The sequence below is a fragment of the Typopeltis vanoorti genome, chromosome 14 (genome assembly GCF_054136105.1).
Source record: "Typopeltis vanoorti isolate ZY-2024b chromosome 14, IOZ_Tvanoo_1.0, whole genome shotgun sequence".
Taxonomy (NCBI): Eukaryota; Metazoa; Arthropoda; class Arachnida; order Uropygi; family Thelyphonidae; genus Typopeltis; species Typopeltis vanoorti.
The window spans coordinates 44,057,567-44,073,531 of NC_143562.1; the positions used below are offsets into that span (position 1 = coordinate 44,057,567).

Consider the following 15,965-nt stretch of genomic DNA (forward strand, 5'->3'; position numbering starts at 1 on the left):
AAGGGGAGGTTATTTATTTGGTGGATTACCTCTTCTGGATATAGTGAAGTACTCTCATGTAGGTTTCAGGCACACTGTTCTAAATGTGAGAGCAGTATTCCATAGTTGAGTAGACCTGGGATTTATAAAGTGTTCCTAATGAAAAAGAACACCAATGGGTTGGAGCTGAGGTGGTTACTGATGCGATGTATTTATGCCAGAATTTTGCTGTCCTGGTTGGCCAAGCAGTTAGCATATCTGCTCTCCAGCCAAAAGGTAGTTATCTAATGATAACTCGTGAACAAAACCAAAGTATTACATAAAAAGTTTCTTCTTCTGGAAAGATTGTACAAGGAAAGCCATGAACTCATTCACCATCCAAACCTTAACAAAAAAAACTGCCTTAAACTTTCTTATTTTGGGAAATTATACTGACTAATACTCACCATTCATGTTCCATAAATTGTTATTAATTAATTAATTGTTTCTATTTAAAAATAATTTAACTAATTTCTTTCATTGTAATTTATTTTGTGATATCTTTAATGCAGATGGAGCTATTCTCCTGCATCTGATAGTGCATATATCACTCACTTTCAGTTGAATTGATGTTCTCTTTTTTGTGATTATTTCCTATAATTATGTTGATAATGACTATGAAACATCGCCAAAAATTCTACAAATAAAGAGATTTAAATTAACATAATGATTCTGTTATTATTTAGTTATAATGAATATCATCTAGTTAGTTTGCTCCCTTGAAGATTAAGAAAAGCTTGCAACCATCCCTCCTTTGAATAAAATCCCTTTTTATTATTATTATTATTTTTTTTATTATTCTTATTGATTTCATCATCATCAAATTCCTGATTTGTACCCTCAAGGGGTGTACAGGATATGATAGTACTACATGAAAAATTTACATCATTACTAACTTCCTATCTACAATTTTCCTCCAAGTCAGTCTGTTACTTGTCAAGACTCCAACATTATCAGATCTTATATTTCTATCTTCTAAGGCACTTTTTACTGTATCAATCTACTTATATCTTGGTCTTCCTCATGATCTTTTTCCTGCCAACCTGACAGAGAACACTTGTTTTGCTAATATTTTCTCTCCCATTCTTTTTAAGTGACCATACCCCCTGAGATTTTAGCTCTTCTAACACATTCCTGGATGCTAACAATATTAAGTTCTTTCCTAGTATCCTCGTTTTTAATATGATATTGTGCCTGATGCCATCTTTTCACCCCTCTAATCTTTCTCAGGACTCTCATGTCTTCTTTGGTCAAGCGTTTTATTTCTAACCCAGCTCTCAGATCCATAAGTTAAAATTGGTTTGCACACTGTCTTATATACAGCTAATTTAGTGTTTTCACTAATTTCTCTCTTATTCCCTATAAATTTATTCTGTTGACTTCCTACTATACCAGCGATGTTGATTTTGTTGTCTATTTCTGTATTTAATTTACCATCTTCACTAAAAATCGTGCGTAAGTAGCTGAAATGTTTTACTTGTTCCACAGGTTCCCAATTCAAAACACAGTTGACATTTTCAACAATTCTACCTATTTTCATTGTCTTTGTCTTGTTATTACTGATCTTCATACCAAATCTATTACAAGAGTTATTCAATTTAGTCAGGGAATCTTGCAGACTTGTAGTGGATTTATTTAGAAGTATAACATCATCTACATAAAGTAAAGAACTTAGATTAATATCTCCAATTTTGATATCATGTTTAATACCACTTTCCTTCATAATGTAATCCATATAGATAATAAATAACAGAGTGGATAATGTACATCCTTGCCTGATACCAGATTTAACATTAAACCATCTTCCTGTACTTCCTTCAATTCTAACTGCTGACTTACAACTCAAATAAAGATAAGTATTGCTTGATATAATGCTCCATTGACACCGTATAACTGTAGTTTCTATTGAATAGCTTCTCTCTTGGCACCTTGTCATATGCCTTTTCCAAATCGACAAAACTTACATGCAGATCTTTGTTATATTCCCATGATTTTTCAACTATTTGTCGTAAAGTGAAGGTCTGATCTTGACAGCCTCTATTTGTCTTAATCCAGCATGTTCTTCACCAACTTTTTTTCCACAATTCTTTTCAACCGTTTCTCAAGTATACTTGAATAAATCTTACCAGGCACACTCAGTAGGGAAATACCTCTGTAATTCTCACATTCAGTTTTATTTCCCTTTTTTATATATGGGTACTATAGCTCTACTCCAATCATTTGGACTTCGCCCATCTGTCCAGGCTTTCTGAACTATGCAGTGCAGCCACTGTACGACTTTTTATATCTCCATACTTGAGCATTCCTGGTCGAATATCATCAACTCTCATTACCTTTTCACATTTCAGGCTTTTGATATCTTTTTCTACTTGAAGTATGGATATGTATTCCTGATTGCATGTCTGTTGAGTGCTTTTACTACTGTGCTGTCATCATTGCTTGTTTCATTCAACAATTTTTCAAAGTAATTACTCCATACATCAGGGAAATCTTTTTCTCCAGTTTTCATGTCACCTTTATCATCTATAATTGCTTTTACAGCACTCTTTCCTCCATTTCTGACCTTTTTCAACAGCCTCCAGAATATTTTGCCACCTTCTTAATATTTATTTTCTTTGTTGTTACCAAAGTCTTCCCATGACTTTTGTTTGGCTTAATGCTCGGAAAGAACTAGTTTTACAAAGTGTTTAGCTTTCTTACATTTGTCTCTGTATTTTCTAAGAGCACAAGCAGACTTATTTGCCAGAAACGTTTGATATGGTTTCTTCTTTTCCTTCACTGCCTCTTCAACTTCCTGTGTCCACCATGGGGTTCTGATTTTTCTATCTGTCCTTGCAGAAAACCTCACAAATTTCTCTGGCTGAATCAATCAATGTTTTCTTCAGGATTTGTCACTAACTCTCCAAGGTTTGGTTCCTGTTCTCACACTCTTTCATTTTCTTTTGAATAATGTTTGTATATTTTAGTCTACAGTTTATATCAGTGAGATATGCTCAACTTTTATTCGCTTTAAAACTTTCTTACATGTTTTTCTTTGCAGTATGAAATTCAATTTTATCCTGCTCAAGACAAATGACGATCACTTCCAGTTTCAAATCCTCTGTACACCCTAGTGTCCTGCACCAAGGAGAAAACATCACTATCAACAATAACATAGTCAATGAGACTTTTCTTATTCCTTGCCTCTTCACTCCATGTAAATTTGTGCCCATTTTTATGTTGGAACATTGTGTTAGTAATAATTAGTCCATGTCCTGTGGAGAAATCCAACAGGTGTTTGCCATTATTATTAGCTTTGTTGATTTCTCCATTTTTTTAACTCAAATATTTTTGTATGTCTCAAAATCATTTTCTACTCTGCTATTTAGATCCTCAACAAGGAACAACTTTTCCTTTTTCATTGTGTCAGTTGCTTTCTCTAAAGCCTCATAAAATTCCTCCACTTCTACCTTAGTAGAACTTTCTGTGGGACCATGGGCACAAATAAGTCTGATTGTTCAGTTCCCCATTCTGATAATTGCCCACATCACTCTACTTGACACTGCCTGCCATTCAAGAAGATGAGCCGCGTATTTTGTGTTCAGTACTATAGCTACACCTTCTTTTCCTTGATTGTCATTGCTGGAATATAATGTTTTATATTTATAGCTCAGAAAGGGGTGCTTAAGGGCCAAAGCTGTATAACTGAGATGAGACATTACCTTTAAAGGAATGTGGAGAACCGACCAGGGCTTCTGATCTAATGTCCAATCCTCACCTTCTCATGGTGCACCCTGTTGGGTAGCTACTTGGATACTGAATGAACAGAGGATGGGCTGGCAATTTGGGATATAGCCGACTAAATTGTATTCTTATTGGTTAAACCAAAATCAAAAATGATAGTACGACATGACAAAATTTCATGCAGCCTTGACGTCGCCTGGATAAACAAGCCCCTTGTTTTCGCCAGGGAACCAGGGCGAACAGCGAAAAGTTAGCTACTGGAACAAATCTGAAAACAAACCCCAACTCAACATCACCAGAGTTAAAGAGCGGTACTATCAACATAAGAAGCCTGAATGGCAAAGAAATGGAGCTAGCTGAGAAATTAGATTAGTACCAGATCGACATAATAGTGGTGACTGAAACAAAAAAGACAAAAACTGGTGAGTTCTTTCTGAACAATAAATACAAAATGTTATATTCAGGAAATGATAATCAAGGAAAAGAAGGAGTAGCCATAGTATTCAATACAAAATACAAGAGCTCATCTTCTTAAATGGCAGCCAGTCTCAAGTAGAGCGACATGGGCAAATATTAGAATAGGGAATTGGACAATGAGACTTATTTGTGTGTATGGTCCCACAGAAGGTTCTACTAAGGTAGAAGTGGAGGAATTTTATGATGCTTTAGAAAAAGCAACTAACACGATGAAAAAGGAAAAGTTTGTCCTTGTTGGGAATCTAAATAGCAGAGTAGGATGTGATTATTAGACATACTAAAATATTTCGGGAAAATTTGGAGAAAAGAGCAAAGCCAATAATAATGGCAAATACCTGTGGGATTTCTGCTCAGGACATGGACTGGTTATTACTAACACCATGTTCCAACATAAAAGTGTGCATAAATTCACATGGAGAGAAGAGGCAAAGAATAAGAAAAGTCTCATTGACTATGTTATTGTTGATAGTGATGTTTTCTCTCCCTGGTGCAGGACACCAAAGTGTACAGAGGATTTGAAATTGGAAGGGATTACTATTTAGTCTTGAGCAGGATAAAATTGAATTTCATATTGAAAAGAATGACTTGTAAGAAAGTTTTAAAGTGAATAAAAGTTGAGCAGCTCTCAGATGTGAAATGTAGAGTAAAATACACAAGTATTATTGAAGAAAAAATGAAAGAGTTTGAGAACAAGAACCAAACTTGGAAGAAAACCCTGATTGATTCATCCAGACAGTCATGTGGTGAGGTTGTTTGCAAGGATAGAAACATCAGAACTCCATGGTGGACACAGGAAGTTAAAGAGGCAGTGAAGGAAAAGAAGAAAGTATATCAAAAGTTCCTTGCAAATAAGTCGGCTTTTGCTCTTAGAGAATACAGACAAATGCAAGAATGCTAAACAGTATGTAAAACTAGCTAAACAAAAGTAATGGGAGGACTTTGGCAAGAATATAGAAAATAAATATCAAGAAGGTGGCAAAATATTCTGGAGGTTGTTAAAGAAGCTTAGGAATGGAGGAAAGATTGCTGTAAAAGGAGTTAGAGATGATAAAGGTGACATGAAAACAGGAGAAAAAGATATCCTTGAAGTATGGAGTAATTACTTTGAAAAATTGCTAAAATGAAACAAGCAGTAATAGCACAGTGGTAAAAAAACAATCAACAGGCATACCGTCAGGAATACATATCCATACTTGAAGTAGAAAAAGCCATCAAAGGCTTGAAATGTGGAAAGGCAGCAGGAGTAGATGATATTCAAGCAGAAATGCTGAAATATGGTGGTATAAAAGTCTTACAGTGGTGTACTGCATAGTTAAGAAAGCCTGGACAGAGGGACAAATTTCCGATGATTGGAGTAGAGCTCTAATAGTACTCGTATATAAAAAGGGAAATAAAACTGAATGTGAGAATTACAGAGGTATTTCCTTACTGCGTGTTCCTGGCAAGATCTATGCAAGTATACTTGAGAAACTGTTGAAAAAAATTGTGGTTGAAAAGCTTGGTGAAGAACAAGCTCGATTCAGGCCAAACAGAGGCTGTCTGGATCAGATCTTCACTTTATGACAAATAGTTGAAAAAGCATGGGAATATAACAAAGATCTGTATTTAAGTTTTGTCGATCTGGAAAAGGCATATGACAAGGTGCCAAGAGAGAAGCTATTCAATACGGTACAGTTATATGGTGTCAATTGGGCATTATATCAAGCAATACTTAGTGTTTATTTGAGTTGTAAGTTAGCAGTTAGAATTGAAGGAAGTACAGGAAGATAGTTTAATGTTAAATCTGGTGTGATACAAGGATGTACATTATCCCCTCTGTTATTCATTATCTATATGGATCATATTATGAAGGAAAGTGGTATTAAACATGATATCAGAATTGGAGATGTTAATGTCAGCTCTTTGCTTTATGCTGACGATGTGATACTTCTAAATAAATCCGCTACAAGTTTGCAAGATTTCCTGACTAAATTGAATAACTGTTGTAATAGATATGGTATGAATGTCAGCATTAAAAAGACAAAGACAATGAAAATATGTAGAATTGTTGAAAATGTTAACTGTGTTTTGAACGGAGAACCGGTGGAAGAAGTAAAAAATTTCAGCTACTTAGGGAAGATTTTTAGTGAAGATGGTAAATTAAATATGGAAATAGACAACAGAATCAACAAAGCTGGTATGATAGAAAGTCAATTGAATAAATTCATATGGAATAAGAGAGAAATTAGTTGGAACACTAAGTTAGCTGTATACAAGACAGTGTTCAAACCATTTTTAACTCATGGATCTGAGAGCTTGGTCAGAAGTGGAATACTTGACCAAAGACTAGAGACCGCAGATATGAGAGTCCTGAGAAAGATTAGAGGCATAAATAGATGGCATCAATGGCAATATCATATTAAAAATGAGGATATTAGGAAAGAACTTGACATTGTCAGCATCCAGGAATGCATTAGCAGAGCTGATCTCAGGTGGTATGGTCACTTAAACAGAATGGGCGAGGAAAGATTAGCAAAGCAAGTGTTCTGTGCAAGGTTGATAGTAAAACGACCCAGAGGAAAACCAAGATGTAGGTGGATTGATATGGTACAAAGTGCCTTAGATGATAGAAATATAAGATCTGATAATGTTGGAGTCTTGAGAAGTAACAGACTGATTTGGAGGAAAATTATTGATAAGAAGTTAGTAATGATGTAAATATTTCATGTATTACTATCGTATCCTGTACAGCCCTTGAGGGTACATGTCAGGAATTTGATGATGATGACGTTGAACTAATAAAGGTGTTGAACTGTTTTTTGAAGTTTTGTATCTTGTTTGTGATGAGTTTTTGTTTTTTTGCTAAATAATTTTCTGAAGGCATTTTTTTTCCCAAAACAATCCAGTTTCACCCAGCAGCACTCTTGTCTGTACTTGCACTTTCATTTATAATTTGAACATTATGAAGTCCTTTATGTTGAGGGAAAGAACCAACTACACTTTGCTATAAATCTTTTATTATTGCTTCCTCTTTACTGTTTTTTTTTTCCCTTCTTATTTTTCTTTTAGCATTGCTTTTGCTCAAATTCTCGTTTGATTTCATGGGAATCTTTTTTGAATATAATCTTCAATCCATATTTTCAAGACATTCTGACCTACACATTAGAGAGCTTCAGTATTGTGATCATTTTTGAAATATAAGATGCTGTTGCCATTCCATGCTCTTTATACTGATCCTTCTTCTTAACAATGGCTCATGCCAAGTTGCACATAAAAAGTTTATAAAGTAGCCACATCTTTGCTGCTGCGATACTCTACTATGGCTAATATTTCCATGCAGTAAATATTTAGAAGAACGTTAGAACTTTTTCTTTTTGCGGAATAACTATTGATGTAAAATGTAATCATCATAATTGTCTTTCTGATGAAATGACAATCAGTGTACTGTAATATATGCTATACTTATTACAAACCACATTATAGTTTCACTATAATGTGGTTTGAAACTTGCTCTTTGAAACTGCATTATGCAAGATATGCTGTATTGTAATTTTCTAGTTCTGCTGTTTTCAGCTTACTTACCAATGATATTAATATTGAGTGTTTTACTATTTCATCATTTTCATAGTTCTCTAGGGGTTTTTTTTTGCCTTATTTTGCTTATTTTTTCAGTTGCTTTTTTTTCTCCTCATTATTATTATGATGCTTTTTGTTTTATATTTTTTTATTAACCTCATTTGAATAAAAATAAATTGTCTTGTTGGCTGAGTGGTTAACATATCCAATCTATATCCAACAGGCTATAGATTCAAAACTCTCTCCCCCTATTTGCATAGTTATTTGTGCTAAACTTTTAGATAGGAGATGAGTTTCATTGCTTGGTGAGAGACTACTTTATTGGAGACCTGACTTGGCTTGAAAAAGTTCTATTTTTGATCTCTAGAGTAAGGCTTCTGGAGCATGTAAAAATAATAAATTAAAAATAAATGTGAAAAAAAAAAAAGAAGTGAACTATATCCCTTGTAAAGTATTTATTTGTTTTTTTTTTTGTTTCTTTGCTTTCCCTTTTTGTGCATCAGATTAACTAATCACCCTTTTTTCATTGTGAAAGCAAATTCACAATTTGCTTTCACATTTTAATAATATTTTGTTATTCTACAATATATATTATATTATTGAACTATTGAAAGTGGATTAAAAATTTGAAATGAGTGGAATTTTTAATATAAGAAGGAAAATGACCTATAAGTGGGGTTAAGGATTTAGCCCTAGAGACTTAGAGACTAAAGACTTAAAGGGAGAGTTAGTAGCATCTACTTTGGGACAGAGAGAGTTATTGGGTTTATGAATATTTGGCAATCCGTTTATATGAGGGGGGGGGATAAATGGGTTGAGAGCTAACTGGCCTGATCTTTTGTATTAAAACTTTCCAAGATTTGGGAAACTTTAATTCTTAGGCCTCCCGTCCAACATATCTAAGGCTAGCCAAGAGCACCTATAGAGGGCACACCTCATAAGACTTCAGGATTTCAGTATAAACTATTCCACTTATTGTTTGTGCAAATTTGTGTGTGTTTTTTGCAGGTTTAATATTGTTTCCTTGATGATGTCTCAGTGACTGATATGAAATATACGAGTAATTAAATGTCTTATTTAATAATTTATATGTGCTGTATTTGTTCCATTAAATGAGCATGATTATATGTTTGACATTCTTGCACCTTCCTTATATTGACAGTTTCTTTTTTATTATTATTATTAAGAGACACCTCCAGGAAGTTAAACTCATTGAGGGAAGCCACATACTACATACACCAGCTGTCATACTTGTTCTTGAATTCATTCACATTGCTTGCACACACAACATCCAGTGGCATTCCATTTCAATCATGCACCACCCTATGAGAGAAAAATCTAGAGCTCAACCCCTTCTTGGTGGCATTCATTTTCAGCTTCCAAGGATGCCCTCTCATCCTTTCCCCATGCTTCATAAAATGAAAAATTCCATCATATGCAATTCTATATCACCCTTTCAGAAGTTTGTAAGTCTCAATCACATCACCCCTCTTTATCCTGTTTGCTAGCATCTGCAGTCTACAAATTCTCCATTTGTCTTCATAATTAGTATTCCACAATCCTGATATCATTTTTAACACTCTCCTCTGCACTCTCTTCTCTGTATCAGAATCGCAACTAAACTAGGAGATCAGACCTGTGCACAATAGTCCAAGTGAGGTCTTATCAAGTCCTCATGAAACATTTTATGAAGCAGAATTTTCTGGTTGAAGTAAAATGGTACAGCAAACCTTTCAATACCTTTCCGATCCTTAACTGACTATGTCGAATTGTATCTGTGCTAAACTAAACTAATTGCACTTGGAATCACCATGCCCTAAGTGGCACTGTAATAATGTGGACTGCACTTTTTGTTAAATTTATATACGTTCTGTCGTCTATTATGTTTTTCCACTACCCTGCCTTGTCCTTGTTTTCTCTTTACTCAGTATTTGGGAATGATCGAATGCCTTAACCATCAACTGCTTCCACCTACCTGTTTATACTATATCTTATTTCTTACCCTCTATATTTCTAACAAATTTATTTGTTTAACGACTGTGCCAGTTAGACTATATATTGAGTGTGAGATTATAAGATCTTAAACCAAAGACAAAGCAGATATCATTCATTCGTTTTCCCGCTCATATTATTCTTACTTTAAACTAGTCGTGGCTTAATTATAAATCCCATAAATCATAAATTTCTATCTTATGCAGGTTCAAATTTTTTAGGATAAATTTAATTAAGTCAAAAGGAAATATTTACAGAATGATTCACTCTCTCTCTCACACACACACAATGTCATTACAATTACAATACTCTTGCTAGTCTCAATTCCTTCTAATCTAACTTAAGCCTAATTCAACATTAATATACAATATCTCATAAACATCATAGACACTTGACATACATTCTTGTTCAGTATTACAACTACTTACAATTCTTGTTCAGCACAGTCTTCACATTAACCTTTTGTTCACACATAAGTCTTCTTGTCTTTCTTTCTGCTTGCTGACTCATTCCTGTTTTCTCACTAAGCTTCTTCCTTGTCGGAGTTGTCAACTATACCTTATAGGACCCTTAACATGGCGGTGATGTACAGTCCCTTTCTTTCAAGATGATCAACACAATATTTCTCATGGTAGACAGTTTTCTTTCAATTCCTGACAATGAATCTTGCATGACGGCGGACCCAGGTAAGAGAAAGCTTAGAAAACCCTAAGACAAAATTTCTTCCCGGTGACTTGCCTTATATAGGCAAGGACCTTCGTTGTGTGCATGCACGCCTCTCTTGAAAATGGTCACATGTTGACCATCGGACATGCTGACATCATTCTTCGTGCATCTTTGGAATTCTCTATCCATGGCAATTGTCATGTATTGGCCTTTGGACATAATGACATCATCTTTCACATGTCTTTAGAAATTTCCCTCTATGGCAATTCTCAAAATTCTTCACTAATCTTAAGATTAGACTTACTGATTTAATATTACTTAATAGTCTTACACGATGACATCATGCACTGCAGTATGTTAGCAAAGGTTCAATACAATATTATTAGAGAAAAAATTATTTCAGTCAAAAAAACATTACTTTCTCCTAAACAAAAAACATGTAAAACCAAACATGATAAGCCTCAAAGTCACATATCATGAGAGATTTTGCAGCGCTGCATTACTGTTTCAATTTTTCTGTCAGCACTTGTACATTGCAAATCATTATACAGGTATCCCTTGCTTAACGCAGTTTTGCTTAACACGGGATTTGATTATCGCAGCAAAATTAATTTCGACAATCCCTTTTTATACACGGCAATAGTTTTAATTAACGTGCCTTTAAATTTACCATGCTTACGGAAGTCATGAGCATGATGACATCATTCCACAACCTTGTCATTCAATGAAAAAAGAGGAGGAAAGTAATTACCTTAGATACAAAGCTTTACATAATTTAAAGATTTAAACTTGGTGAAAGTAAAAGTAAGATTGCAAGCGAATTTGGTTTTAACTAGTCTATAATATGGATTATTTTATCCAAAGCTGATGAGTATTGCGAGCTGGGAAAAGTTATATCTACATCTGCAAGTATGCAGTGCATTGCATGGTATCTTGGATGACTGCAATCAAAAGAGAATTCCAATTAGTGCCTATAATATCACGGCCAAAGCTCCAAGCCTATTTTCAAGAACTTAACAAGACTTTAGTCTCTTTTAAATATAAAGAAGATAATTCAGAATTCGCAGCTAGTAAAGGCTGGCTTGAAAATTTTAAATCTAGTGCTGGACTTAAAGAATATGAAAATAACAGGTGAAACTGCAAGTGCTGATGAAGATGTTGTATCTACATTTCCTGCTGAGCTGCAGAAAATTATCGAAGAAAATGGTTAGGATTACCACCAAATTTTCAATGTTGATGAAACTGGTGGGGGAAAAAAATGCCATCTAGAACTTTTATATCAAAAATAAGCAGCGAAGCCTAGCTATAAAGTATCAAAAGATCGCTTAAGTGTTATGCTTGGAGGAAATGCTAATGGAGATTTTAAATTGAAACCACTGCTTGTTTATCGAATTCGGAACCCATTGGCTTTAAAATGATATAACAGGAACTCTGCCTGTAATTTGGTGGGCAAATCAGAAGGCTTGGGTTACCCAAAGCCTATTCAAAGATTGGTTTACGTCTTATTTTTGTGTGGCAGTCGAAGCTTATTGTAAGAGAAATAACTTAGCATTCAAAGCTCTTTTGCGTTTAGATACAATGATACCTATGTCCAACCATTCACATAGGCATCATTGCAATTTTCAAAGCCTATTTTCTTAAAAAGACATTCTCATGGGCAGTAGAAACAACAATGGGAGAAAATGCAATTACACTCCAAGAATTTTGGACAAATTTTAACATTAAACACGCAATTGAAAACATTCGTGACTCGTGGGAGCAAGTGTCTTCTAGCTGCACGTGAGCTTTTTGGAAAAACCTTTTTGCCAGATTGCATTAATGACTTAGGTTGTTTTCAAAATCCTGTGAACAACGTGGTCAAAGAAATCGTTGCAGTTGGTGAAGACCTTGGTTTTGATTGTGCTGATGCAGAAGATGTTAAAGAATTGTTGGCTTCAAATTGAAAAGATTTCAGTGGCAACGATCTTTTTGAAATTGAACAACAACTCGCATATGAAGACAACGAACAAATGGATGTGAAGATGAGGTTCCAAAGGAGATAACAGTCAAAGAACTGGATGGAATATTTTGCAGTTTGGAATTGCTTAAGCAGCCAGTAATGGATATGGATCCAGATGTTAATCGAAGAATGCTTGTTTGCCGAGGTCTGAAGAGTCATTTTGCTTGTTATCAACGATTCTTGATAAATTTTTTGATAAAAAATTGCAGAAACTAATGTAGGTACAAGTATTTATTAAACATTTACTTTGCATTCATTTTTTATCTTTCCTAAAAGAGTACCATATAAAATGAACTATTAATACAGTAATCGATCATGGACGAATTATACTTTTTACCATTGATCATTATATTTGATTAACGTGATTTTGATATACGTGGTAACATCGAGGGATTAATTAATCACGTTAATCAAGGGTTATCTGTATAGTGATTTCTGTATGAACTGTAATTTATACTACTACTATGAAATTATTTTATACAGATGCAGCTAAGAGGAAGCATCTCCCAGCATGGATTCGAGAGGGTCTTGAAAAGATGGAACGAGAAAGACAAAGAAGACAGGAGAAAGAAAGAGTAGAAAAGGAAAGAACAGAAAGGATAACAATGCATGGTGCAGATGATAAAGCTGCTAAAGATATTGACATTCGGAAAAAAAGGAGCAGTGGAATAGCGAAGATTTCTCCTTTTGAAGTACTTCAGAGGAGTAAATTTGTAAGTTTTTTCTGTATGTAAAACATTTTCACTAAAAATAAATGCACAGTAATTAATATTGTTGGCTATTTCCGATAAAGCTACAAATTTACATTGCATTATTACAACATTACATTCTGATTTTGTCTCCTTAAGGGTTGTGTGAGATACTATGGTAGTACTACACAATTAAGTTTACATTATTACTGGTATCTTATCAGTAGTTTTCTTCTGAAATAATCTCTTATTTATCAGGGCTTCAACATTGCCAGATGTAATAGTTTGGTAATTGGAAAATTTCTAATGGCATCGATTCATCTAGATTTTTTCTTTTTTTCTCTGAGATTTTTGTCCTCCCCTGGCATCTTAACACCTGTTTTACCAAGTTCTGCTGTATATTCTGTTTAAGTGACAATATCACCTTCAGTTAGTGCTGCTTACACATTTTTGAATGATAAGTGTCAAGTTAATTTTGATTTCTTCATAAAAGACACTTCAGCCTTCAATGCCATCTGGTCATTTTTTTTTTGTGTATCCATTTTTTCCTAACGTCTTCTATAATTTTCTTATTTAGGATCTCTAGCCTTTTATTAACTATTTTATTTCTAGCCAAAAATTGAGATTCATAAGTCAAAATTAGTTCGTGCACTGTCTTGTATATGACAAGTTTAGTGTTTTTGGATTTATTATCCCATCATCATCATCCATTTCCTGATATGTACCTTCAAGGGATGGTCAGCCTTCTAGGACAGCACTACATGATTAAGTTTACATTATTGTTAGTCTCCTATCAAAGTTTTCCTTCAAATTAGTCTATTACTTGTCATCACTCCAATATTGCCATATAACATTTCGTGCTTCTAAGGCACTTCTGACTGAATCAATCCACCTGTCTCTTTCCTGACATCTTGGCAACAAATGCCTATTTTGCTAACCCATTCTGTTTAAGTGGCTATATACCACCTGAGATTAGCTCTCTCTCACATTCTTGAATGCTAATGATGTCATATTCCTTTCTTATATATTCATTTTTAATATGATTCTGCCATTGATGCCATCTTTGATCAAGTATTTTATTTCTGGTCCAACTCTCAGATCCATAACATTGGTTTGATTACTGTCTTGTGTATTGTGAGTTTGGAGCTTTGGCTAATTTCTCTCTTATTCCATGTAAATTTATTCACCTGACTCTCTGTCATACCAGATTTGATTATTCTGTTTTCTATTTTCAAATTTATTTGCTATCTTCACTAAAAACTATGCCTAAATAGCTGAAATATTTTATTTGTTCTATAAGTTCTCAAATTTTCCTGCTGATTTTCATATCAAATTTCTCACAGCTGTTATGCAATTTAGAGGACTCTGAGACTTGCATTCTCACTGTGTTTATGGATACATCATCATCTGTATAAAGTAAAGAGCTATTTTGATAGCTTTGATTCTAATTTCAGGTTTAATGCCACTTTCTTTCATAATGCGATCCAAGAGTAGAGATAATGTGCATCTTTGTCTTACTCCTGATTTTACAAAAAACTATCTGCCTGTATTTCGTTTAATTCTAACTGCAGACTTAAAACATAAATATAGACCATATATTTTTCTGTAAAATGTTATATTTACCACATACTAGTAGTGTTTGAAAACTTTTCTCTGGGCACCCTGTCATATGCCTTCCCCAGATATAGAAAACTTGAGCATGGATACTTGTCATATTCTCATGATTTATCAACTGTTCGGCATAAAGTGAAAAAATCTGATTTTGTCAACTTGTATTTGACCAGAACTCAGCTTATTCCTCTCAAAGTTTTTCTTTCACAGTAAAATTTATACAAGTATGCTTGTATAAATTTTATGAAATACTTAGTAGCAATTCCTTTGTAATTCTCACATTCAACCTTATTCCCTTTTTTATAGATGGCAATTATGAGAGCTCTGTTCCAATCTTCTGAAATTCGACTTTCAGACTAGACTCTCTGAATTATGGAGACTTTTATACCTCCATGTTTAAGTATTTATGGTCAGGTATCATCTACTCCAACTGCCTTTCTACATTTCAAGTTTTTGATTGTTGGTTTTTCTACCTCAAGTATTGATATATTTGAAAATTGAAAAATTTCTACAGTTCTGTCACTGCTTATTTCATTTTTAATAGTCTTTAATATTAATTACTCTGGACATCTAGGCACCTTGTATAATACTTTTCTCTCCATTTTTAATCTTTTTCAACTGCCTTTAGAACATTTCACTACATTCATGATATTTATCTTCTATATTCATACCTTCCCAAGACTTTTGTTTAGCTATTTATATACACCTTTCTTAAATTTTTTCTGTAATCACTGGGACTGCCTGTTTAATTGTCTACTGCAGAGAATATTTTTACATTATCACAAGCAATTTAACTATATGTTTCCTCATACTCAATCAAGTTTTTTCAAAATATGCCACTGATTCTAAAGTTTGCTTCTTGTTTTCCAATTCCTCTATTGTTTCTTTAAATGACATTTTTATACTTGGATCTGCTCAGGTGGTTAAGGGTCAAAGCTATATAACTGAGAAACCTCCACATAGCCTTTAAAGGAAAGCAGAGAACCGATCAGGACTTCTGACCTAATGTCTAATCTCACCTTCTCGTGGTGCACCATTAGGCATCTATCTGGATACTGAACGAGCGAGGATGGGCTGGCAATTTGGGATTTAGCCAACCAAATTGTATTCTTATTGGCTTAAACCAATATAAAAAATGATGGTACAACATGACAGACTTTCATGCTGGCTGGGACGTCGCTCGGTTAAACAAGACTCCCATTGTTTTCGCAAGGGAACCAGGGCAAACAGCGAAA

General features: G+C 34.2%; 1 protein-coding gene across 2 annotated transcripts in view; it reads left to right on the plus strand.

Annotated features, from left to right (window-relative positions):
* The window catches only part of LOC150099412 (arginine/serine-rich protein PNISR), a 313,080-nt gene that overhangs the window by 90,323 nt on the left and 206,792 nt on the right, over nucleotides 1–15,965 (plus strand). For both annotated transcript variants that reach the window (XM_090404218.1, XM_090404217.1), the window contains exon 6: nucleotides 12,914–13,143. In XM_090404218.1, coding sequence (XP_090260344.1) covers nucleotides 12,914–13,143 — 230 coding nt within the window. The remainder of the gene's footprint in view (nucleotides 1–12,913; nucleotides 13,144–15,965) is intronic.